The sequence below is a fragment of the Miniopterus schreibersii genome (assembly GCF_964146895.1).
Source record: "Miniopterus schreibersii genome assembly, chromosome: 11".
NCBI lineage: Eukaryota > Metazoa > Chordata > Mammalia > Chiroptera > Miniopteridae > Miniopterus > Miniopterus schreibersii.
In genome coordinates, this window is record NC_138111.1 from 16,974,514 (window position 1) to 17,000,753 (window position 26,240).

Here is a 26,240-nt window from a genome sequence, read left to right on the forward strand (position 1 = left end):
CCTCTCTCTGTGGCATTTGTCATATTAAGAGCTGCAGCATAAACAAAGGAAAAAGCAAATCAAATGTGTAAACATTACATGATTGCTTCCGCTTTTCTAGATGCAGCAAGGAATCTGATTTCTAGGAAAGAAGGCAGCCAGAGTTTAATATTTCTGAAGTTAGTCTTGATCTCGTCTAGTTATATTTATTGACATTTGCACATATATATATATGTAATTTATTTTGGACTTTTGGAACTTTACTTATTGTCCTATGTACTGCATATGTCTGCAAAAGTCCTTCAAATAAATGCCTTTGATAGAGCTAGTCAGCCCTAAGAGGACGTGGTGAAGCCTTTCAGACTGCCGAGCAATAGACTGACAGCGCTCAAGTGCCCTGACAAGTGAAGGGCACTCATGCTTTGAGGCCACTTACATTTACCACATGGCTGGCCTTCCATCCTCATTCCGCATGCTGTCTCTCCCAAGTGTTGATGCAGGGCTCTGCTTTGGGACCCCCCTGCAGATGGGAAGTTGTTTAAACCGTAGGGAAGCCTGCAACAACCCCCTGCCTCGAAGGGTTCTAGTTCTTGTCCTCAGTCTGCTTCTGGGGATCTCAGCTTGGTACTGGTGTTAAGCCACCTCTTCCCACCAGTACTGCTGACTGAGAACCCTTCCTTGGTTCTAGCTTCACCTTTGCCCAATTTTTCCTTAATGGCTTAAAGCTCCAAGGGTAAACAAGATAATAATAGAAAATGCAACCAACAGAAGCCCAGTACATTCCAACATCATCTATCATAATTTGGATCTCAGGTGTTCTACACTCGACCAGTTTCTGTACCCAAAACAGGATTCGCCTGAATGTAGTAAATAATTTCATAATAGGTAAGCCAAAGAATAAAAGGAAGTATAAGAAAATTAGATATTTGTAAATTTTTAAATGAATCTTTCCCAATGATGAAAAAACTCATAACAGTGACCTCTTCAGGTATAAAAACAACAATAATTAAATTATCATATCAAAAGCACTTAATTCCTTTGATGTAGTGTTTATTAAACACATTTTTTAAAAGAGAGAGTATCTCCCTGGTCAAAAACAGAAAGGTAAAATAAGAATCTTGCACCTCAGAGGTCATCTAAAGCCTCCAAGATGGAAGCCTCTCCCTGGAAAATCCAGCCCTACCACTTATCATGACATTCCATTGTCATATCGCTCTGCCACTGAGTATCTGCCTTCCTTAGAGTACTCAGGAGAAAATTGTTTCAGTAAAGATATATAAGAGAACCAGTATGGATAGATCATTCTTTGGATACACACCATACCTAATAGAGAACATAAAGCAGATTGAAGAGACAGATGGACTGTCTCCTGACTTAAAAGAAAATTCATTTATTAGGGCACTGAAAAGTCACTTTATCTCTATTTTCAATCTAACAAAACTAATATGCAGAAAATATAAGTGTTAGGGGTGGGGAGGTTACATGGAATTATGCTACTGAACATGATGCTTTTATCTAATTAAAAGAAATTATCTCAAGCAGAAGAAATATCTTTAGTAAAATAAGGAAATCTTTATGAGCCAATATAATTGATTTATCTTTGTTTTATCATTGTATATTCATCCTCATATTTGTAGAAAGCTAAGGAATGATCTTAGCTAGAGGAAGAAGCCACAGACCAGGTGATTGCCTTTAAGACCAGTAAGACAAACCTCGATTTCAGAGATATTAAAATGCCCAACAAGGAAACAAACAATTAGCCAATGGTGATTGTAAGAAACCAATGACTGAGATGCATCCCAAATATGGTAAAAGATTAAAAAATGAACATCTTAGATCTATGAAATATATAGATTTCTCTGGCCCTCATCACATCCTGCTATGAAACCATTCCTAAAGTCCATTTTCACAAAGATACCCGAGACAGAGTTGGCCTTTCCAAAAGAAGAGCCTCCACAGTTGTGAAGCTGACAACTCTTTCCTGCATTCCAGGTGACTACGGAATTTCGGAAACCACAGCGTGCTTTGCTTTTCTGTGGGAATTTACCTTTGTTTTGCTTTATAAGTCAATAACACCCAACAAAGTATAGAAAGTGTTCATGGAGAAATCAGAACCCAAATTGAATTTGTGGTGGATCCTCCAAGCCAGTATAGAACCATAAGTTCCAGGCGTCTACCCAAAAGTAAGGAAGGCGCGTCAGATGGGGGACTCCACAGTCAACCTCAGTTCTTCAGCCAAGTGCTGTGAACACCTAATCAACATAGGGATCAATTGCCTTTGACAAAACTTTTCCCATCCTTGAGTTTGTTCTAGAGCAAAATGGAGCAGCAGAACTGCAAAAATAATTCATCCAATCAGTGAACAGAAACATTGATGTCATTATCAAAATAGTATAATGTTTGGAGGAAATCATTTTTCCAAAGTATAAATACAGGTGTTAATCCTTCCTAATTATAAAGGTCTTTTAAAAATTTTCAAAAAAATATAGAGCTATGTAAAATATATGGGTAGAAGTTAGCTCCCCATGTAATGGTGAGGCAGAGATGATGACTATTAACCATTTAGTATATATTCTCTAATATATGTAGCATATTGTTCTTTAACTACTTTTTCACTTATGAATGCATTAATATTTCCAGTGAGATAATATTTCTAAAGAAATAGGACAGTGCCTTGCACATGGTAAGCACTATGTAAGTACTTATTAAATAAATAATTTGAACAAACAGATAATTTTGTGGTGTTGACAGTGTGCCTACATTAATTCAGGTTATCATTGCAACAACATAAGAGGTAGGTGCCATTTTTACCCCTGTTTTGGAGATGAGGAAACTGAGGCTCAGAGATTGGAGACAGACCCAAGTCACATCTATGGTGGATAATTTTAGAAATCACTACATATAGATCAATATGCTTTTTAATGGCTGCACGCAATGTCATCACATATTTTGTCAGTTTCTTATTGATGCACATTTAAATTCTTTAAACATTTTTATTATAAACAACTTTGTGATAATTATCAACATATACTTGTTAATTCCTTTAGATAAATTATTAGAAGTTAAATTATTGAGAAAAATCTATACACTTTTTAAAGTTTGATTTTTATCTTTTTTAAAGAACAAGACCTTTACTAGGCTATCACAAATTATAAGAAGAGTTGCAAGTGCTGGCTTCTCCATATCCTTTGTATTGCTCATTCTAATGTCCTTTATAAATAATCTGTGTGTTTTTTGCTAATGTAACATCACCTCTTTGTCTTTTATATCCGTTCTGATGCATCTGGGTGTGAAACTATTTATATATCTGGTCTTTATTTTACTGATTGGGACTTGGTGTGCTTCTCATACTTGAAGACAACTTCTTCATCAATTTTGGCAAGTTTGCGGTCATTATGTTTTTGAGTGTAGCCTAATGTATTTTTTCTGTTCTCTTGTTCTGTAAGTGATAGCCCTAATTATTTCTTAAATTCAATTTCATCTTTTCCATCCCCCTGCACTGAATTCTAAATTTTGAAGAACTGACTTCTAATGTATGAATTGTTTCTTTATCTCTAATATACCATTACTTATCCTTCCTAATGTATTTTTCTTTGTTTTTGTGTTCCTTTTTTTGTGTCTTTAATTAGTTTATTTTATTTTAGAGTCTCTATAATATTGTGTTATTAACTGAACTTCCTAGGCTTTAATCTCTTTGTACATTGTGTCAGCTAACTCTCACTCAAGGCAAGTTGTTTGCTGTGGATGCTATAATTTTGCATTGTGAACTCATACTTAGTATGGCTTTATTATGAAAAAATCCTATCTAACTTGGGTAAGATATTTCTTTTTCTTTTTTTAAAAAAATTTTATTGATTTTTAGAGAGGGAGGAAGTGAGAGAGAGAGGAGCGGGAGAGAGAGAGAGAGGGGGAGAGAGAGATACATCCATCAGTTGCCTCTCCTATGCCCCTGACCAGATTAAACCAGCAACCTGCCATGACCTAACTGAGCCACACCAGTCAGGGCAAGATATTTCTTTTCAGAGCTTTTTTTCTGTTGTTAAATTTTTTGCTTGGGATCAAGTTTTATTTTAATTTCTCCAGCTGGGAATTTTCAGTCTGTGCTGGCGTTATGAGTTTGATATCAAACCTATGTGAGATGTAGTCCTGAGTGTTGAATATTCATTCATAAGAAAATCTGTCTTGCCTTCCCTCAACGCCTAGAGTGCAGGTAGAGACAGACAACTGTGTTGTCTTTCTGTGCCTGTCTGTGGATGGAATTTTTCTGGCCTATCTTTTCACGTGGGTGATTTTCAGTTGTATGCAAGGGCTGTGATGCTAACCTCTACTTCACAGGGTCCCAGAACCTTGTTTACTGTCCCTGAAGAGTCTTAAAACCAATATTCTAGGTTGTAGAGATGGGCATGTCTCTCATTACCTCCAGGACAATTCAGAACCGGCTCATGAGCATCCTGCTCTGTTTTTAAAATTCCTATTCATTCCTGACCTCTGAAGACTTACATTTTATTCTTATGAGTTATAAAACCAACCCATCATTTCTGAGTGTTTATAGTCAGAAGGTTTTCATATTATCTTGTCTGTCAAATTGCTGGAGCTCTAAGTGTTTAATGTGAGGCTTGTGTTATCTGGTACATAAAGATTCTGTGGCTCATTGCCTTGACTATTCTCTTGTAGTAGTCTCAGATCCTTTGCCGTTTTATTTTGCCTTCCTGGCAAAACTCCAGTGCTTGATTCTTGCATTTAGAGTTTGCTTTCTACTTTTTCTTTTCTTTATACCTTTTTAAAAAAAACTTTTTGAAAATTTTTATTAAAAAAAGAAAACAAAAACACAGACTTCTTTCACTTCATTGCATTTTCCAGATCTTTCTACCATTTCTGAACTTATACCTGTAATGCTGAGCTACGCTGGGGGCGGAAACCTGCAAGTAGACAAAAACAAAGAAACAAACAAAAAAACCACTCCACATTCACGTCCCATTCTCTGTTTAATGTTGCCCAGGAATCCTGGTTCCCCTTGTGAGTCATCTCTCCCATTCCCCACAGCTATTTTAAAATCTACTCTCCTCATCCCTCTGCCGCCCTTTATAGAAGTATTTTCCGAAGATAACCTTACTTTCTACTTCCTGCAGAAAAGAGAGACCATCAGAACAGAGTGTGCTCAAATTCTACCCACCAAATGCATCACTGGAATACAGCCCTTTCTCCTTTCTTCCTGTTACAATGAAGGAAGTTTCCTCTTTCTGTCTAAGCATGGTGATCATATAATTTATCGTTGAAGCCTGGATACTTTTAAAAGTAAAAGAGGGACTCTATTAATAATTATTCCAGGATAACAGGTGTAAGCCAGAACGTCCTGGGAAAACTGGGACATGTGGTCACCCGCTGTTTAAAGTTCACTGCATCACTTGTCCCCTGAATACAACCCTTTTGCCTTCTCAAGCACCACCAGTATTCCCTTGAATATTGCCCCTCTCTCTTGGATGTTCAAAATTTCCTTCTCTCTGGTCTCCTTCTCATTAATATTTTAACATTTTTCATCTGTTAAAAAGAGAAATTCTGCAAAACAACACTACCTAGATGCCATATACACCTCCAGCTACTGCTCACTTTTTTGACTCTGCCCTTCTCTCTGCCAAATTTATCGAAAACTTTGTTTATACCCAACTGTCTCTCTCTATTTCCTATTCTTTATTTACAGAATTCTAGCTTCTTCCCTGATCCCCATTCTGACACTATGCTGGACAATGTCACTCATGGTTATCTTATCCTTTAATGGAACAGACAGTATTCAATGTTACTTGATTTCTTAGACACCTCTATCTGTGTAGTCTTGAGTCAGTTATCCTCTCTATTCCTCAGTTTCCTAAAATAACACAGTGAGAAACCTTTGTCATAGACATTTAGTTCAGATTAAATAAAATAATCCACAGAAGGCATTTAGCATTTTAAAATGTTAGACATACTATTGCTTATCCTTTTAGAAAAACACCCATGTTTGACCATGCTTGAGTTAGAGTTCCATCAGTAATTTTGTACGTCACTGTCTGAACCTTGTAAGATAAGACAGAAATGTAGAATATCTTTGCATTGCCATTCCAGAGATCCACAGCCTGAGGATGGCAATCTAAAAAGATCCTGCTTCTGTGATGAAGGGCGTTTCTCTGTTTGGCACCTAAGACTTAGCGAACTCACTGTACCAAATCCATGGCCCAGCACGCATATCCTCATTGGAAGCTAGCAGTGGCGCACAAAGCCCTGTCTTTGTCTGGCATACTCACTTGCAGTAAGTGTAGCTCGGAATCCAGTGGCACTATGGAGTTCTCCTGATTTGCTCAAACTAAGTTCCAGAATTACTGACACAATATATAGCAAATGCTCATCTGCCCTGACTGACTGTGGCCCAGATTCATCTTCAGCCCTCACTATTGCCAGCCTGGTAGGTATTTGTAGGCACTTTGGGGATTCTTCCAGTTGCTTCTCAGTTTCTTTTTCACCTGTTCCGAGTTGTTGGCTGAACTGGTCCTTTCTTTAAATAGGTCATGTCGCATTATAACTTGTGGAAATGCCTCAACTATTTCTTTAAGTGGAAGCCAGCCTTTCAGATCTTCAAGAATCAAAACATTTGCTGTAATTTTTATGTTCTAATAGTAATAATTATAGTTAATGCCATTTAAAAATGCTTATTATATACCAGCGACTGTGCTAAGCATCTCACAAATTTTCATGTATATCAGCTATTTGTTATTTATTTAGTTTTAATCCTCACCCAAGGATATTTTTTTCATTGCTTTTTTGTCTTAGAGTAGAAGGGAGGGAGGGAGGGGTGAGAAGAGAGAAAGAAATATCGACGTGAGAGAGACATATTGATTGGTTGCCTCCCACACGAGCCTCAACCAGGCCAGGGATTGAACCTGCAACCCAGGTACATGCCCTTGACCAGGAATTGAACCCACAACCCTTCTGTGTGGGGGTTGATGCTCTAACCACTTAGCAACACCAGCCAGGGCTACATGGACTATTTGGATACATCCTATTTGGACTAGAATGGAGTAGAAGTAGATATGTGTGATAAAATGATCATCTTACCTACTGTTAGAATAACTTTAAATGATATGATCAGCTTTCAATACTGGCAAGTTTAATAAAATCTCTCACATATATTAACTATTAAAGCAGTGATGAGCATTTAAATGTTAGGAAGAAAGAAGAGAGTATTAAGTTTTGCTGATAGGTGTGATACAAAATTGAATGGCAAGGTAAAACCAAACTGTGTAATTGGACTCCAATAATTGAGATTTTTGATAATTTTCTTTAGGCCAAAGCTAAAGAGAATCATTTCAATGTGTATGGAGACAGTGACCTGAAAAATCAGCATCATATATGATAATGTAGAAGCTCACATATTGAGGAGGTAAATCTTTATGATAGTGTATAGAAATGGATAACATTGATTCTGTATCATTCTACATATAGTTCAAGGAAACACTGAATCCAGGCAGATATTCAGTGTGTCTAAGTGTGCAACTGAGTGTGCCTGTATGTTTATTTTTCACTGAATATTTAACATCAACTTGCTGTTGCATACTGACCTTTATATAGCATTGATTATTTAGAAGATACTAGATTATAGCAACTAGGCTGAAAATATATCTTTTATACATCTGACAGCCACTATGCTCACCAGGTGCATTCATTTTCATGAGGAGTTCATGGGGATTTTATGAGCAGTTGATGCAATAACATAATAAAAATGTTATCTCGAGTAGAAGTAAATGTGGGAAATGAGATCATTAGAGCTGCAAGGGGAAGATCTAGCTGGGAAATAAAAATAATCTTAAAGGAGCTAATAATAGCAAACGATGTGACTGAGAAGGTAGAGAGGGGGGAAAGGTAAATTTTGGCTTAAGAGCAAGATGGAATCAAAGTCAGCTATGGGGAAGCCTAAAAGTCTTCCCCAGTTGCACTAGAACGTAATTGTGCCAAGTATGTGATAGTCCAACCACTCTATCAATCAGGTAAGAGAAAAGCAGAAAAATAGCTGGCGATTCTCATAGTCGGCACGTACTGAGGGCCTGCTCAGGGGCAGGCCTGCTGAATACTTTCAGTACCTCACAGAACAATCACAGCAGACCCCACTGTACTGGCGAGGCACTGGGAACCTGGACAGTAAAGCCATGACTTGTAACAGGGAAGAGCTGGGAAGAATTTTGTACTCAGTTTGCCCACCTGGTGCAGGTGTGCTGATAGTTTCTATTTTTAAGCAGAACATGATGTAATTTTAGGTCAAGAAGGGTCCAATGGCCCAGTGGATAAAACAAAGGCCCTATCTGGGTTCTGATTTCTCAGTGAAGGACTTTCACAAGCAGTTGTTGAATTGGTTGACTGTAGAAGAACACTTTTAAAAATGAAAAAGTATTTTTACAGTGTAACTCATAGAAGTAAGACTGGTTTTGGTTATACAGTCTGAGTATTTTTTTTCCCAATCTTTTTTGACAGAATACAGTTTGAAAAAACTAATTTTTTTCTTTTGATAACATTTTAAAAGTCATGTCTACACACTGTAAAAGAGCAAATGTCTTCAAATTTATAAACAAGGAAGACTTGTCCATGCCTGTCAGACAATCTAAAGTAGTATCCTATTGTTTTAGTATCATAGTGAATTTAATCTGTTTTGGTCAAAATTACCAGCAATTGTAGGCAATAAATGACCTATTGTTCCAGTGAAATTTTCTCGCTCTTTTTAACTGTTTCTTTCACAGTCTTGACCTTGTAGTCTAATACCTGGAACAGTTGAAGGAACCGGACTACCTTCATCTCTGCTTTTGCCAGCTACAGTGCAGCCTTCACGGTAGAACGTGAGGCCCTCTGACAACACTCAGGGGAAGGAATACGGCTCCTTACCCTCAACTTCCAGCTTCACCAATTTGGAATATGCCGTCCCGAGGCTGTTTTTTGCCACACATCGATAATGTCCTGCATCTTCCTTTTGCACATTATGAATCCTTAAACTCCCAGATTCAAGAACTGCAATGCGGGAATTTTCCTGCCAGGGATAGGGACATGAATTTTAAAAGGCCCATGGCTCTTTCAAGGACACATTTGCCACATTTCAAGTTATTGTCATTATTGTTATCATCAAGAATATCATTTGAACATTTTTATTTGGCAGTTATTGTGTATAACATATGATATTAAATGAGATAGTACAAGATTACCTAAATTAATTTCAATAATAATCCCATAAGATCAGTTTATTTTCTTTTCTTTCATCACATGAGAACACCAGGCCTATTTGATTTCCTAAAAGTCACATCCAAGTCTGTTTGATTAAAAGCATTGCTTTTTACTACTATATTTACTGCACTCCCTATGTAGTATCGTTAGGGGAATGTATGTCCTTTGAAAGAAATGGAAAGTCCTACAAATAATGCAAAAATTGGTTTTTGAAGTTAAAATATTACATTTATCTTCTGGGACTCTCAATTCAATAATATACATGAGCCACCCCTCGCTTCTATTGTTGGAAATGAACCAGTACTTATGACAAAAGGAAAGCCAGAGAAGTATATAGATTACCATAAAATAGTTAACATTACATGTTTTATTTTAAATTTTAAAAAGCTAATTGATTTAATACTGTATTTCAGTTCTTTAACCTATATAATTATCTATGTATTCCCCATGTATTCTGTTATGTAGGTATACGATATGAAAGCAGTGTGAAGTACACTTGTGAGTAACAATTTTGACGGTTCTTCGTGATTGGGGTACTTGTCAAGCTATTTGCTTGTTTATCAGACTTGAGTCTTCAGGTTCTAACTTCACTCCAAAGTGTTCTCGTTCCTTTTCTTCTAAACCTCTTTTCTCTCCCTCCTCCCAGAAACTATTTGTCAGGTCTAAAGCCTGGGTTTTAGTTCCATCTTTTTTTATTTCCTAAGTCTGTATGATTCAGTGTTGAAAAATGTTCAACCAGCCAACCAAACAGCCCATGGCTTTGCTTTTGCTCTGCCTCCTTTTTCCTCCCTGACACTACTGGTTCCCATCCCTTTGTTCCCTAGCCTGCCCCAACTACAATGCCTTAAAATTTGCATATATGGGAACAGAAATATTTAAGTTTGGTTGAAATGTTGTATGTGGAAAAAATCTTACAATCACAGTTCGTAAGTGTGTAACTGAGATCGCAATGGATTGTTGTATTTGAAGGCATGTTGTATATACATGTTTTAACATAACAGTCACTTACCCTGAGAGCGCTGTCTCCCTTAATCCATGACACGGATGGTTTGGGATTGCCCATTGTAGTACATGGTAGAACTGCCTTTAATCCTTCTATTATTTTTACATTTATGGGAGGACGAGTTATTTTAGGTTCTAAAGGGAAATAAAAATTCAAAATTAAAAAGGCAATATGGCTTTATTAAACTTAGAGTTTTTAACTTTCTATTTAATTCTAAATATCCATTTTAAGAATAATTTTAGGCATATTAGAGTGTAAAATTCACCAAGTGCTAGAACAGGTTTTTAGTGGATAACAAACAGAAGTCATTTCTAAAACTTTAGGTTATCTCTGTGTTATTAATAACTTGAGAAACACAAATTTATGAATCATATTAGGAGTCTGAAGTTATAATATTCTTCACTATAAAAGATATCAATGCATGGGTGGGGGGAGGTACATCTGTAATACTTTCAACAATCAAGATAAATTTTTTAAAAAGAGAGTTAATAAAAAATTGATTAAAATACACTGTCACCATAACAGTTCAACATTACTTAATTCATAGACACAGACATGAAAACATTTGAAAACAATGTTTTAAGCTTATATTTTTTATATAATTCTGAGTTATGACCGAGTTTCCCTTTAGTTTCCATCTTCATTTGACTATTAAATATTACTTTAAAAAATTAGGTACATTTATCCTCTAGAAAGTAAACCAGATGTATCACTAATCAGATTCTGTCATGTAATTTGTGGTTAAACTACTCTGCAAAGCAAACTTGGGTAATTTATCATTTTATGAAATACTCTTAAATTAATTCTTTCAGAAGAAATAGTTTATGTCAGCTAATTTTTAATCACCAAGCTTTCAGAGGAAGAAATTATTAAATCTTATACATAGAAGATCAACAGCAATGAATGCCTGCTTTTAGACAATGTCCAGACACCTCATTTGTGAGCTGGGTGATCCTATAACTGCTGGCAAAAGCTTAGCTTAGGAGTTGATTTTCCTATAATACAGTCAAAGAGAGTGTTAGCCATTTCTTCTACTAGTTTCGATGTACTGATCCCTATGGCAAGCCTGATTCACATATAATGCCTTAGGCATTAAACCTTTGTTTAAAGCAAATAAATCCTGTCTTTTCAGGGAACTAGATCTGTTGGGTGAGAGGTGAGAACTCTTGTGGGAAATTGAACATAAAGTAAACTAAGAATGAACTGAGTATTAATGTGGATTCATGGATTCCCTATTCTAAGAGAACATAAGCCATGAGCACTGATGAATCAGAATTTGTCATCTTGTTGAAGCAGGATCCATAATGAAGTTAAGAGAGGGCACTCCTGTGGGAGGCCCTAAGATAGTTGGAGTAGTGATGGGGGCAGGGACCTTGGGGTGGGAGTCTCTCCTAGGAAGCAGCCCTTTACCAAGCAGTGTGAAAGCGTTCCAGAATTTTAACAATTGAGATGGTCACATGACCATGCTGGTGATAGTGTGTAGTGGGAGTAAGGGAGTGAGAGAGGTAGACTCTGTTCTTAACTGAGGAGACAGATGAAGATTGTGCCTTCTGCCTGACGGGCGTGGCTCAGCGGTTGAGCACCAACCTAGGATCCAGGAGATTGTGGTTTGATTCCTGGTCAGGGCACACACCCTGGTTTTGGGCCTGATCCCCAGCAAGGGGCATGTAGGAGGCAGCTGATCAGTGACTCTGTCATCATTGATTTTTCTATCTCTTCCTCTCTCTGAAATAAGTAAAGACATGTTTTAAAAAATAAATTTATTTAAAAAAAAAAAAAGATTGTGCCTTCTATTTGGAGGCATATAGTGAGTCTGGGAAACTGCTTCCCTCATGAAGCAGAGCTGGAAACATAAGTGTTCATGTTCAGGGTGTGAAATACTAGAGTCTAAAACTTTCAATGCAGTTCATTTTCAGGGGTGACAGGTCATTGATTGGGTCGGCTGATAAAGAGTTAAGGCAAACGCCACTGGACTTGTGGAAGTCAAGGAATTGTAAGCATGAAGTGGCTGGTGGTTCCGTTTAATGACTGTAAAATCCCCTAGGGTGACAGCAAGAGTAGGGGTGGATAGAAAGATAATAAGTCTGGAATCAATGTCTAATAAATACAGGGAGTGCCTAGAAGTGAGTAGGTGACTTGACGGGTAGAGTTGGTCAGATGGCGTAGATCCTTGGGAGAGGAAAGATTTTGCACAGGAATGCACAATATGATGGCTTAAACGAGGGCTAGGAGATCAGCCATGAATACTTGCAAGCCTTGTGGCCGGGAAGTGAGGGGAAAATAAACAGCCTTCATGTAAGTAGAAAAGTCACTCAAGAAAGTCAAGCTTGAAATAAGTCAAAAGGGTAGAAGAAATGTTTGTTAAGAGATTAGAGATAAAAAAAGAAAAGAGGGCAAGTGTTTGGTCGTAATGGAACTGTTCTAAAGGCAGAGGGTAAAAAATTAAGAGGGAGGTTCCTCAATGAAAGTCCGGGTAGAGCAACTAAAGAGCTTGTAAACGCAAGAACATGGAGAGGACAGGAACTAAGACTTGCCTCTAGGGTGGTGGTGGATGGTGGGAATAAGGGGTTTGCAATGAACTGTCTCAGGGTTGTGTTTTGAGCTTGAACTTGTCTAGTTTCTGAACCTCCAGGTGTGTGGGAGGCTCTATTTACTGCCTGCTCCAAAATGTACCTAGTCAACTTTAAAATCAATAGATGATTGTCTTTCTCACTCACTCATCTTCACTTGCAGAGCCCCACAGCTCTCCGCAGCTCCTCCTATGCCATTGTCGGCTATGCAGCAGTAGATGCCATCATCACTGTCTTCCACACTCAGGATGGTGAGGAGCTGCCCGTTCTCCCGGATGCTGTACCGGGTATCGAAGAGCCTGCAGGTCACAGAGGAAAATGCCAGGTGAGGGCCTCACCTGTGACTCTTTGGCTATGGTGAACTGATCAAAAGGGTGACTGGTCAATGAGGAAGTAGATTAAAGGTAAGAAGAAGTTTGAGTGAATTCTGAATAATAAAATCTTATTTAGTAGTATAAAGCTAACATATTCTGATCTTTGCTAGGCTACAATAATCAAAGCATGATTGAGTCCTTGAAAAATGCTTTCAAAAGGGAATGTCTACTGATAAGATGAAACATAAGGTTTACGTTATTCAGGAAAGTATATTATTACCAAGATATAGGGTCGTCTTTCCACAATTACTGGGAAATAGCAGCTGGATTATGCGCGCGCGCACACACACACACACACACACACACACACAAATGTAACTAGCAGAAAGGGTTAAATATTTATAGAGTAAATTAACTGAGTATTTATTCATTCATTAAACAAATACTTGGTGGCTGGCTAACATGTGCCAGGAATAGTTCTAGGTCTTTGGATACATAAGAAAGCAAATAGCCCTGACTTCCCCATGTCAATTAAATCACTGTTTTGCTTTGAGTGATTCCCTCAACCTCACTGAAGCCCAGATCTTACATTTTATAAAGGGAGGACATTTGCATTTTGTATGTTATAGAAGGTGAACTTTAATACTGCCAAGAGCTGTGGTTGCATTCATGTCAAGATAAATCGTAAGGCAGCATTGGCATTCTTACCAGAAAAAGGCAGAATACTTACTTAATGAGAATTTTATTTCTCGTCCAGGAAATTTCAGGCTGGGGATAGGATTCCACTGCACACATGAAAGTAGCCACTTCTTCAACTAAGGCATCCACTGTTTCAAGAGGAGTGGTGATGACAGGAGCTAACAGAAGAGGAGAAACAAAATGAGAGCTGTTTACTAACCCCTGTAAGCAGTCAGAGGCCACCACATGCCTGAATGAGAATTATATTTTTACATAGCATACATTTGCCGCAAAGAAGGAAAATTTTATGTAGGGAATTTTGTTTCTAATTCCAAACTAGGCATTTGAGAATCAAAAAAGAAGACTCTTAGGAAAGTAGGACGTAGCATTTATTATATATGAGTAGGGACAGGTCCAGGTTTTGTAAAGCCCAAAGATATATAATTTGGGTGCCAAATTATGAATATAAAATGTCTGTGGCCATCCCAACACCAGTCAACTTGAATGGAAGTGTGACTGAAGGGAAGTCAGAGTGCAAAGAGATGGCAGTCTTAACAATTGTTTAAAAACAATTTCCTCCACATTTTATAAAAATGTGCTTATATGAACACATTCTTAGAGTCCGCTGAGGGTCTTAAAAGAGGGTTCTGCAAAAAAGAAACTCTGAAGTTCAAGTTTCAACAGATTTATAGAGAATTCACATCTGCATATGAGTAGGTTAAAAAAGATTCTATAGTAAAAAGATAAATAACCCAAATTTAAAAGTGGGCAAAGGATCTTAATAGACATTTTTCCCAAGACTATGGACAAATGGACAACAACAACATGAAAAGACACTCAACATCATTAGCCATTAAAGAAATGCAAATCGAACCACAATAAGATACCACTTCACACTCTCAGAATGGTCATACTCAAAAAGAAAGCAACAGCAAATGTTGGTGAGGACATGGAGAAATTAGAATATTTTGTGCATTGCTGATGAGAATGTAAAATGGTGCAACCCCCCCTGAAAAACAGTGGTTCCTCGAAACATTAAACATATAATTATTCTATGATCCAGTAATTCCTCTTCTGGGTACACACCTAAAAGAATTGAAAGCAGGGACGCAAACAGATTTTTGTATACCCATTTTGATAACAGCATTACACACAATAACCAAAAGGTGGGAGCAACCCAAGCGTCTGCCAACAAATTAACAGATAAACAAAATGTAGTTCATCCGTATAATGAAATACTCTTTTACAATAAAAATAAATGAGGTATGGTACGTGTTACAACATAGACGAACCTTGGAAATAATAAGCTAAATGAAAAAAGCCAGCCACAGGAACAACTTATTGCATAATTCCATTTCTTTGAAATGTCTGGAGTAGACAAATCTATAGAGACAGAAAATGTATCGGTGATTCCTTAGGGTTGAGAGGAGGCTGGAGGGGTTGGGGGAATGACTAGAAGCAGAACAATGTGTCTTGTAAGGGCCTGCAGTCTCGAAGGCAAGGTAGGGTAGACACATAAAATGACCAGCTGTGATAATCAGTTAGGCCTACTATCCTGTTATAATTATTAACAGTACCCCTTTTGCTCCAAAAATATCTTCGTTTGGACAATAAATTAAATGGTCATTTTAGATGAAACATAAGGTGCCTATGAAAACCAAGTAAGCAGTGTGAACAATATTTGAGATGTGGGCTAGTTGGTGACAGCCTAACGAAACACCAACAACAGGCACATTGACCATAAAAGACACACCTACTATCTAATAACACCCTCCCCCTCCCCCCCAGTAAACTCAAAAGCAAACTGATTGGCTGAGAGTGAAGGAAAATGGAAAATGGTAGTTGGGAGTGTTTCACTTAACTCATATCTCCCTTGTTAATGTTATTATTTTCTTAAAATCCTGTTTAAGCATCATCTCCTCCCAGTTTCCCTGATTTGTTAGGTAGAGCCAAATGCCCTTTTCCTTAACCTTAGTTCATCCTGTATATGTCACTTTTATAGGACTTGTCACACAGATGCTATTAAAATGATCTGTTTATGTCTTTGTTCCACAATCAATTATAAAAACCTTGAGCTTTCTATCCCCAGGTCAGCACATTTACTGATATGTTATTGAAATAAGCTAGTCTATATTTCTGAGGCCTTTATAAAGGCATATATTTTTTTAAAGGTTGAAAGAGAATAGCTGAAATGAAAGAGCAGAAATTTTAGGTAAAATGACATATATAGGTCATTTCCAATTTTCCACTGAAATAACCATTAAAATATAGAGAACGCGGTACAAAGAAATAAAGAAATGAGAGGTATTAAAGAATAGTTAAGAGACAAAAAATATAGATTGATAGGCACTTCTAATGGAAGTTCCAGAAAAATAAAACAGAGGGAATGGCCTAGAAGCAGTTTGTAAAGGGAGACATAGCTCATCGTTTTTCAAAACTGAAAACAAAGCATGAATATTCAGATGGAAAGTTACCCCAAGTGTCAAGGCAGATAAAGAAAAATAAATTCATCCCTAGATATGTTGGATTAAATCTATAAAAAAATTTAAAATAGAAAATCTTAAAACCTACTAGAAAGAAAAGACCAATTACTTTAATAGGAATGCCAGTTAGGCTGACATGAGATTATTCAGCAACAATTGATACCAAAATGCAATGGATGAGATAAAATGACTATTAGCCTGGAATTCTATAGCTGGCTTAGATAATAATTTTAAAATGAAGACAAAAGAAAGACACAGACAAATACTGAAATTGTTTACCAGTCATAGACCTTCTGTGAAATGGTGAAATAGATGAACTCAGTAAGAAATAACTTGCACCCAAAAGAAAGGGATAGAGAGAGAACAATAGTAAACTTAGATGGTGGTAAAATATGATTGCAATTTTAATTCACTATGGAATATTGAAAAAACGAAATGCTAATTTTTGTGTTTAAAAAAGAATGAAACTAAAATTACAGATAAACAATTATAAGATGAAAGATCAGGGAAGTTCAGTGGATAGTTAAAACACACTAAGCTCCTTACTGTAAACAGAAAGGTGATAGGAGTGCTGAGGAACTACAAACACGGGGAGACAAATGCATGGTTAATAGCATGTGTTAAAATTTTAGTAATGTTTGTTTGTCTGTTTTGTTTTGTTTTTTTAGATTTCACATGGAAGGGAAATCATATGGGATCCATACCTAAAAAACAAAATACACGGAGAAACGAACTCCTAGATTCAGAGAAGGTACCAATGGCAGCCATATGGGAGGGGTGGGAGGGTGGGTAGAATGGTGAAAGGGAGGAAGAAATACAGATTGCCAGTTATAAAAACAGTCCCAGGGCCTGGCCGGCATCACTTAGTGGCTGAGCGACGACCTAGGATCCAGGAGATGGCAGTTCAATTCCCAGTCAGGGCACATGCCCGGGTTGCGGGCTCAAAGTCGGGGGCGTGCAGGAGGCAACTGATCAATAACTCTCTCATCATTGATGTTTCTATCTCTCTCTCTCCCTCCCTTCCCCTCTCTGAAATCAATAAAGATATATTAAAAAAAATAATAGTCACAAGGGTGTAAAGGACGGCACAAGGAATATAGTATAAAGTAGTATTAATGGTTACCACTAAAAGAATACATTAAAAAACAAACTTCCAAAAAGGAGAGACTTTAACTGTATCAATCAAAAGGAGGAGGAAGAGGAAGAAGAGAAAGAAGGAGAGAGGGAGCGGGGGGAAACCAGGATAAGTGAGCCCAAGAAAGGCATGGTGAACAGAGGACACAAAATAATGTGGAAGAAACATGCCTGAATATATCAGAAATCACAGTAAATGCCAATGGTATAAACTGACCTATGAAAAGGTAGATATCACACAGTATTTAGAAACACAAAAGACGCACCTAAGTAAATTAAAACAAGTGTTGGAAACAGAGAAGGAAAAATATGTAAAGTAAATGCTACTTGAAACAAAGTGATAAAGCAATAAACCAGTTCTAATATAAGAAAAAATAAAATACAAGGTGATAAGCATTTATCGAATGAAGAGAAATACTACTTAACTGATAAAAGGAACAATTCAGGGGGAATACACAACAATCATGAAGCTTAATTATTAAAAAATAAAGACCTAAAGCAAAGCCGTAAACATTACAATGAAGTTATAGGTGCCTAAATTTTTAAAGAAAATTGTGCACGTGGGTGGGCGGAGACACACACACACACACGGGTGGGGGGGGGAGAAAATGGAAGAATGAACACCAAGCTGTTAAAAGCATTTTCTCCTGGGGGGTGAGCATTATGTATAATTTATACTTTTGCTTTGCTGTATCTTACAGCATTACTAATGAATACATATTATCATTGTAGTAAAAGGTTATAACAAATCTGAATGCCACAGAAATGTTCATTTTCCAGTGCAATGAAAGCAAAATTGTAATTGATAAATTTTGAGAAAGTCAATCTCTTAAGAAAAAAGTATACATTTTTTAAACAAACTGAATAAAATAATCAGTTGTATAATCACATAGATATTAAGAGATAAAAACAAAAAAATATCAAGTTTGTGGGATGCAAGTAATGATGGGCCCAAAGGTGAACTGATAACATTAAATGCTTTCATTGTTTAAAAAGAAAGACTATTGAGCCAGGTAGGCACTGAGAGGCACTGAAGCGCAGGGTTTGAATTAAAGTTCCCACTCCATCCCTTCCCTGCCCCATCAACTCACTTATAGTGCCTCTTCAACTATAGATGGAGACGATAATAAAACCACCGTATGGGCTTGTCATGAGGATTAAATAAATGAATATATGTAAAGTACTTAAAATTGTTCTTGGCCCATATGGAAGCCTGTGTATTATTTGACTCTAATTTAGAAACAGAAACCTGAACTGTTCAATTGTTCTCATGGTCTCTGGATTCCATGCAGATTTACCATTAATATTTACTTCTTGGAATCTATCCCAAGAAAATAATCTCAAAATGAGAAAGTATGTAGATGACTTTCACTGCACAAAACAGATTAATTATACTAAATTGTACTAACTTTATGAAAGTGGGAGGAGAGGTAGGCACACAGCTTTGTCTTCTAAGTGTGGTCTGAGGGAGCTGGCTTGTACTAGCTTGCAAGAATCAAGCAATAATTTTTAGAATTTTATGAGGCAATTGTTAAATATAGCCATTATTAAAAACTGTTATATAAATTTGTAATTGAATTATGTTAAAAACAGAGTTAATACTCAAAATGTATCACTTTCTAATTACTATTATTTGTGTTCTTGAGGTTATTTATGTCTAATGTTCTGTATGGTAGAGAGAGTATATAAAGGCATGCTTTTGCACATCTCTTCCCAATTCGGTGTTGGTAGCTTGAAATTAACTGTGGTTGGAGTATTTACACTACAGAAATCAACAAATGCAACAAATCAGGGCCTTTTATTTATTTATTTATTTTGGTGTAGAGAAACAGATATTTAACATATACCAGCAACTCTTATCTAACCAGAATGTTACAGTCACTGCAAATGGTATTTTGAAGAATATTGATAACATAGAATGTGCTCATGGTCTAGTGTTTAGTAAAAGTGGCAAGCAGCAGAATTGTAAAAACAATTCCATTATGATACATTTTTTTAAAGATATATAGAAAAAAGGGAAGAAAATATACCAACATGTTAACAATCCTGTAATTATGGGTGACTTTTTCTCTTTTCAACTCTTGTATTTTTGTGTTTTCAAAACCATTCTTAATAAGCATGAATTATTTTTATTTAAAAACTTCATTCATTAGTTTTACTCAGTACACAGTGCAGAAATGACTGAGGTAATAGACATATTATTATCTTTCCAGTGGGCTAACACAAACTCTGTGGAGATCAGTTAAGATCAAAGAAGTAAATGTTAGTATGTCTTGACAAACTTAGGCATGGAGAAATATGTGAGGTGTTAAGAAATTTATTGAGTTAACACCGTCCCATAATGTTCTGTGGTATGACAGTTTTATGTGACGTTTGACCCTGTTTTTAATAATTTTAGCCTCTTAAATGGATTAAGAACCTGCTATGGACCATGCATTATATTTTTCATTCATTATCTCATTTATTTATCTCAATAAACAAAAACAGATGCATTATTCTCATTTGCAGATTAGAAATGGATGCTAAGAATGGTTAAATAACTTATCTAAACATAACAAAAGTACAATGTGATAGAGCTGAATTTCAAAGTTAAAATTGATTTAAAGTTCCTGTCTTTTAACTCAGCTCTACCATGTCTTCGGCACAGTACTAGTTACTCACAGATGAGGGGAGGATAAGATTTACATCAATATCAATTTCTTTCAGCAGAATATAGTTGGTTAAGTCCATTTTGCCCATATTCCAAAATTATCTAAACAAATCTGCTTTCAAAATTTTACTGACACAATCACATAGTTGTACTTAATGGTACTTGTTGACTCAGCAGACTGTCTCTTGTTTACTTTCATTCTACTACCCAGCTTTCATCTCAGCCAGAGCCTGTGTAAACTAGGGCACTATTTCTTCCCTCAACCCAAGGACCACATGAAAACAAATACATGAAAATGAATGCAACACTTTTCTGGACCCAAAGAGTAAGCTAACTTGAACACTAGCTACTAGATGAGAAGAATATACTATTACCCTTTCACGGGATTTAGCATATGAGCTCTAGTCACTGACATACCAACTTTTTTGACTGAATAGTTGCTGATTAACATGACCAAGTGATTAAGTAAGCAAAGAAGTCAGTTGTATTTGCTCCTTTCTGTTTTAGTAAAATTTGGGCTCAGACTTGGAAAATATTCTTGTTTTTCTAACATCAAGAATACAGTATTGTTTTCTCAGTATGAGAAAACACTTTGATATTGGAAATTTTCCAAAGCCCCCCAAAAAAGGATATTCAGTATTGCTCATCACTTGGCATATCTTGGAAACTAATTCGTTTATTCTACTGGTGATGTAATAACATATAAGTTATTTTTTATTATGTCTTCAGAACTTGTAAGGTTTATTGATAGTCTCAGTAATCACTTATTAATGCTGTATTATTAATTCTTTGTCTCAGAACACACTCTTGGTCCTTCAGGAATGACATTGGACAAAGGCAGGTAAGAATTCTGGCTCAGCCTGTTAGAATTTCTGAAATTGCTTCTCCTGGGAGCTTTCCTTTTGGTTAAGACATAATCTCCTAGGGATGCATCTAAAATGTGCATGTGCCAAGGAGTGATCCTTTCACCAATCACTGACAGCCCTTAGCATAGTACATAACATCATATGCCGAATGCCGGCAAACACTTCTCCAGGCCTTGAATGTCCTTGTTCCACTTTCTTCATTATTCAACCTATACCTCATAGTATGCTGCCATAGAATCTCAGCTCTCTTACTCTGTAGTCCCTTAGCTGCACTGACCCTGGAGCACCAATCTGGAACTAATCCAGCCAGCTGTCCTTGCAGCAACTATGTTCATGTATTATTGTCGGATAAAGTGAAACCACAGAACAGATCAGAGCCACTATAGAGATGCAGTCCCCAGCCCCAGCTGGGTTCTCAGCATGGCCCAGGTAGTCCTTCTGCATTCTCTGGTCTACTCCTCTCAGCTCCCTGAGTGGGGCCACTTCCTTCATGTCCTCTGGTCACCCCTCACTTGTCACTTTTCCCCAGTGAATGGCCAACTCCTATTTCACTGCAAAGTTGCCCACTTCACCTTTGGAAATATGGTAGAAATCTTGACATTTCCACATTTTCTTTCTCTTCTTTGAGGTCCGTAATATTTAAAGCACCTTGTGTTTCCCCAAACATGCAATGAGCTACTCGTACAATGAACGTCAATATTAAACATTCATCCAGGACTTGGTGTCCTGGATTTCAATGACAGCTGTGCCCGCTCTGAATTAGTCATATGTCAAGCCTGTGAATCCTATCCCTGTGTGCATACGATTTAGAAGAGGAGGGTACTCAGATATCTCTAAAGCAAATCACTCAGACGGAAAGATTTCTAGGTATGCTAGTAAATGGGGAAATTTTAAAAATGGTGTTTAGACAGGAGCTCTTTGTGCATTTGAACAAATTCAGTGCTGCTTACATGAATTCCTGTACCCCCACAGTTAAATTCTGCCGTACACTTAATGCTTCATGATAAAGCATTAAATACTTTTGAAGCATGTTGTTAAGGTGAGCAATTCAGTGAAATGTTAGCTACTTTCATATATGGTGGTTTGTAAAGTTCTCCTGCTTGTGGGTTATGATATTGAGCTCATCATTGAAAGTATCACAAAAAGGTAGTGATTTTTCTCATCTTTTGAGTGTTAGCATCTAGATTAAACTGAAACTAAACAATAAGCTGTTAATTTCATGAAGTTGGTTATTAATTCTATTGAGAAAATAGTATGCTGACAGGAAAGAGTCCACTGAATACCTTTGCACTATTTTAAATCTGTCAGCCTCTTTTGTAGATATTATTTGGGAAGGTCCCCTGATTCATCCATGATAAAGGACTTAGGAAAAATGGATTCTATCTAAAAAACTTTAAAAATTGCCTTCTGCCAGGAATAGAAAAAACAACTATGAAATGGTTTGTGTGGAACATTTTTATCACTTTGAATAATATTAAAATAATAGTGGATTATTGTGTTTTCTTTGTACCAATGTATTCTATGCATTTCAACATTTACAATTTTAAGGGCTATGTTTTCATGATAATGTTTATTCTCAGGACTGGGGTGTGTAGTTAATAGATAATTGGGCATGGTGTTTTTGGCTTAAGGTTGATGTTAAATGCATATTAATTTATATTTTACAATAAATACAGAAGACTAGGCAAAAATACCATTTTAATTTTTGAGTTTCACTCTAATGATAGTAGCACGTAAATTATAAATGAATAAACAATTGGATTAACAACTTGATTATTTTATTTGAAAGCCCAGATATTTGACTTTGTTACCTTTATGCCATCATATTTTGAAGATTTCAAAATAGAGATAGTGTGAACTAAGGGCTTTACCTGTAAAATTTGGGAACTGAAAATCATTTCTTTCTAGAGTATAAATTAGGAATTGCTCATATGAAGAGATTGTTACTGTTTTCTATGAATCATATTCTAATTAGAACCATCAAAATCAATGGCCCTGCTCCCTATAAGACTGAATTTCACTAAATTTTAGCATTTAATCATGTCATTCTATGTGATTCTGCAGTTTAGAATAGCACAGATTAGACATAACAATCCATAAGTCCTGACATCCAGGTGCTGTCTTACCAGACATCCGTTGTATGATCAGGAAGTATTAAAATAATCTGAAGCCAATGTTAAGTCTTCCTGGCTATTATTAGCTGTTTGAAAAGATCTAGATTCTTTTTTATCTGGAGATACCTCAAAGTATTAGTTGACAATTAAATGTTTAAATGCATTTGAAGATATCATTCCACTTATGGGAAAACAAAACAAAACAGGACAAGTCTATGAAATTAGGCTATGAAGAAAGCTGTATTTTGTTAGTGTGTGAATCTTGACCTTGTGGCTCCAGAAATTTTAGTGAACCACAAAATCTAAAGGTATATTTCCCATCTACATACAGATACCACCTTCAATTATCTATACAATGCAAGTGTGTTCAGTTCTTTGATAAAGTAACATATAAAGGGAAAATAATTTAAGTGTGTCATAAAACACAGAAGTCTCTTCATGCTACTATAATACATTTAATTTGAAAACTCTTTAAATGATACCATTCAATCAGCCTTCTCATGTGTTTTTAAAAAAGATTTCAATGCAGCCCTTAGTCACTTTGCAAAGTCACTTTGTCCAGTCTTTCTTCCTGATTTGAAATATATTAGTCTCAGTTTCATAATGCACTGGCCAGAAACCATATCACTGTGGACATTCTTGCTACTGCAACAGGTGTTCGTCAGTTTCTTAAGTTGCTTTCCTTTCCTCTGAGGTGGTGTTATTTCCGGTACATTCCAAAGGCTCTGAAAAAAACTTGCACAGTCTTTGCCAAGCCAAATCATGACTCGGCCTCAAAGTTACTGAGAACCCATTGTCTTCCGGCTTTGATTAAGTGGGCAAATTATGTTCATCTTTCTCTAATTCTGTTTTTTTTTTAGGAACTAAAATATTTATGAAGCATTGTATAAAATTAAAAGTGAAATGGAAATGGTTTTTTTGTTCGAAAGCCAGCCCTCTGGATGTCTGGGAGTAGGGTTGATTATATTCCCGAGTCAGAAGGTTTTCATCACCCATTCAGACCACCCTGAAGTTTGACGTACACATAAACAAAGCAGATCTTGATAACATGCAGTCTAATGTTCCTACCTGCTAATGTTTCCTCTACCAGTGAGGGCTCTGCCGGCACTGTACGGCTGAACTTCTTATTGTAGAACTTAAGACAGGGAAGGATACCGGTAGTAAGGAGACCATCAATCAATTGCTTTTTTATATAGCTTTCTCCCTCTGCACACATTGCACCCCTGCTTTACCATCTAAAACCTAAGCCCACCATGATATGAATCAGTCGTGATCAGAGCACACATACACACATATACACACACACACACACTTTAGACCTGTGACAAGGCAACAAGAAGACAAGATTGCTCAAACCAACCTTTTGGAAGTTTCTCAGTCCCGCTGAAGGCAACCAAGGTAAGAATATGTACCAGTGGAATGTTGACGAGCTCTCTCATGATTAATCCAGGCTCAGGCAGGAGAAAGTTCCTTCTGGACAATGCAAGGAAAATGCCCCACAGTTTACATTTTAAAGCATAGTTTGTTACAAAAGGGTCATCTGCTAATGACCGTTTGTGTCAGCAGCTCCACAGGCTCTGAGTATAATCAGGAATTCTCAGACTTGGCTGTAATGATGGACATGGCCAGCTGGTGAGTATCCACTTAGGCCAGTAACGCAAGTGTAGGGCTGGAGGAACAAGGGAAAGAAAATCCCTTTAGAATCCCTTTTAAGACAGTGGCAGAAGGACAATACCAGATGCCTTTTGCAACCGTCACTGTATTCCCTGAGGTATAGGTTTCCTGATCTTCTGACTCATCTCGCCACCTCTCCGCACTCACCCCGGAGCCCTGGGTGTATCTAATTGTGACTCCTCCCCCTCCCACTCCCACTCCCAGCCCATTACCAATACCTACAGATTGTACCAACTCAGTAGTCCTTGATTTCTTCCCTCCCTTTGGTTCCAACTAGTATGCTATCTCAGCCTCTTTTTTAGACATTCATTTTCTCTGAGTGACAGTGATAGCCTCCTGTCTGTTCTCTCTGCCTTGTAGGTCTTACCGTCCTCTAATATCCTTTCATATAGCTTCTCCTGCTCAGAAGCCTTTAGTGGCTCCTCATCACATAAAAACATGTTCAAACCTCCCTAATATGATATAGGAGGCTTTGCTGGACTCTGCCTACCTTGTTAGCCTCATCTCTTATAATCCAACCATACTTATTTTAATACTTAGCGAACTGCTGATGGTTCCCTGTATGTATAGCTTTCTTGCCTCCATAAATTGTTCATGCAGTTCCAGCCCCTTAGCATGCTTTTCCCCTCCTCCCCACCCAGTTAGCACCTACCTCAGCTTGAATGTCATCTCCTCCTGGGAGCCATCCCAGACCCCAAATTCTGTATTGCCCCAAAGTTGTGTTAGGTTTGCCGCCTCTGGGTTTCCACAGCATATTCTGCGCATCTTCATCACTGCACTTGCCACGCGGCTTTAAGATTTTCCTCCCCTTGCGTCAGTGGCGTCCTTGCCCTTTGGCCTCAGGCGTCCCCTGAGTCAGCAGCTGTGGACTGTCAGCCACATTACACCCTTTGCTGCAGGTTCTCCTGAAGGCGCACCTCCAGTGGCTTCCAGAACTTGCCACTGCGCATTGCCTTTTTCCACTGAACAGTGCGTCTTGGCGGCTTTGCTGTGTTATGTGCAGCACTACCTCCTTAGTTCTTTCGGCTGCGTTGCCTTCTAAGTCATGGGTGTGTGATGGTATATTTAACTGCTCCCCAGCAATGTATGAGAGAATCCATTTCCCACACGCTCATCAACACTTACCTTTAAATTTTTACTTTTAAATAAAATTTGTATTTCATTTTTAAATTTATGTTTATTATACTGAATACTATTGGAAATGAGAATTTTCTGTATAGACATTTTTCTCTTCTGTGGTTTTTGTCTATTTTCCTCTTAGGTCATTTTAATTTTGATTATTAATTTTTAGGAGTTTTCTTAATATTCTGGATGTAACTAATTTATATTATTTGCCTGTTATATGTATTGCAAATGTTTTTTACATAGAATATCTCTACTACCTAGCTATAGTGATTGGTTCAGAAATGGGTTTATGGCTCAAGCTGGTCAGTTCAGGGTCTCCCTGGTATATTATTGGACCTAATGCAAAATAAGCTCTTCCTTCTTAGGCACCACCTACGAGGGCCAGGTAGTCCAGGGCTGTGGGAGGCTTCCATGCT

General features: G+C 37.2%; 1 protein-coding gene across 4 annotated transcripts in view; it reads right to left on the reverse strand.

The window, feature by feature from the left end:
- MUSK (muscle associated receptor tyrosine kinase) overlaps window positions 1–24,576 on the reverse strand; it is a 71,878-nt gene extending 47,302 nt beyond the window's left edge. For 3 of the 4 annotated variants that reach the window (XM_081152102.1, XM_081152101.1, XM_081152100.1), the window contains exons 1-5: window positions 24,386–24,576; window positions 13,831–13,957; window positions 12,934–13,085; window positions 10,223–10,350; window positions 8,881–9,022 (exon numbers count right to left, since the gene is read on the reverse strand). In XM_081152102.1, the coding sequence (XP_081008228.1) occupies window positions 8,881–9,022; window positions 10,223–10,350; window positions 12,934–13,085; window positions 13,831–13,957; window positions 24,386–24,464 (628 nt within the window). In that variant the 5' untranslated portion in view covers window positions 24,465–24,576. Of the gene's footprint in view, window position 1; window positions 32–8,880; window positions 9,023–10,222; window positions 10,351–12,933; window positions 13,086–13,830; window positions 13,958–24,385 lie in introns of all 4 variants that reach the window. The other variant, XM_081152099.1, reaches the window with a different exon arrangement.
- Window positions 24,577–26,240: the final 1,664 nt, after the last annotated feature.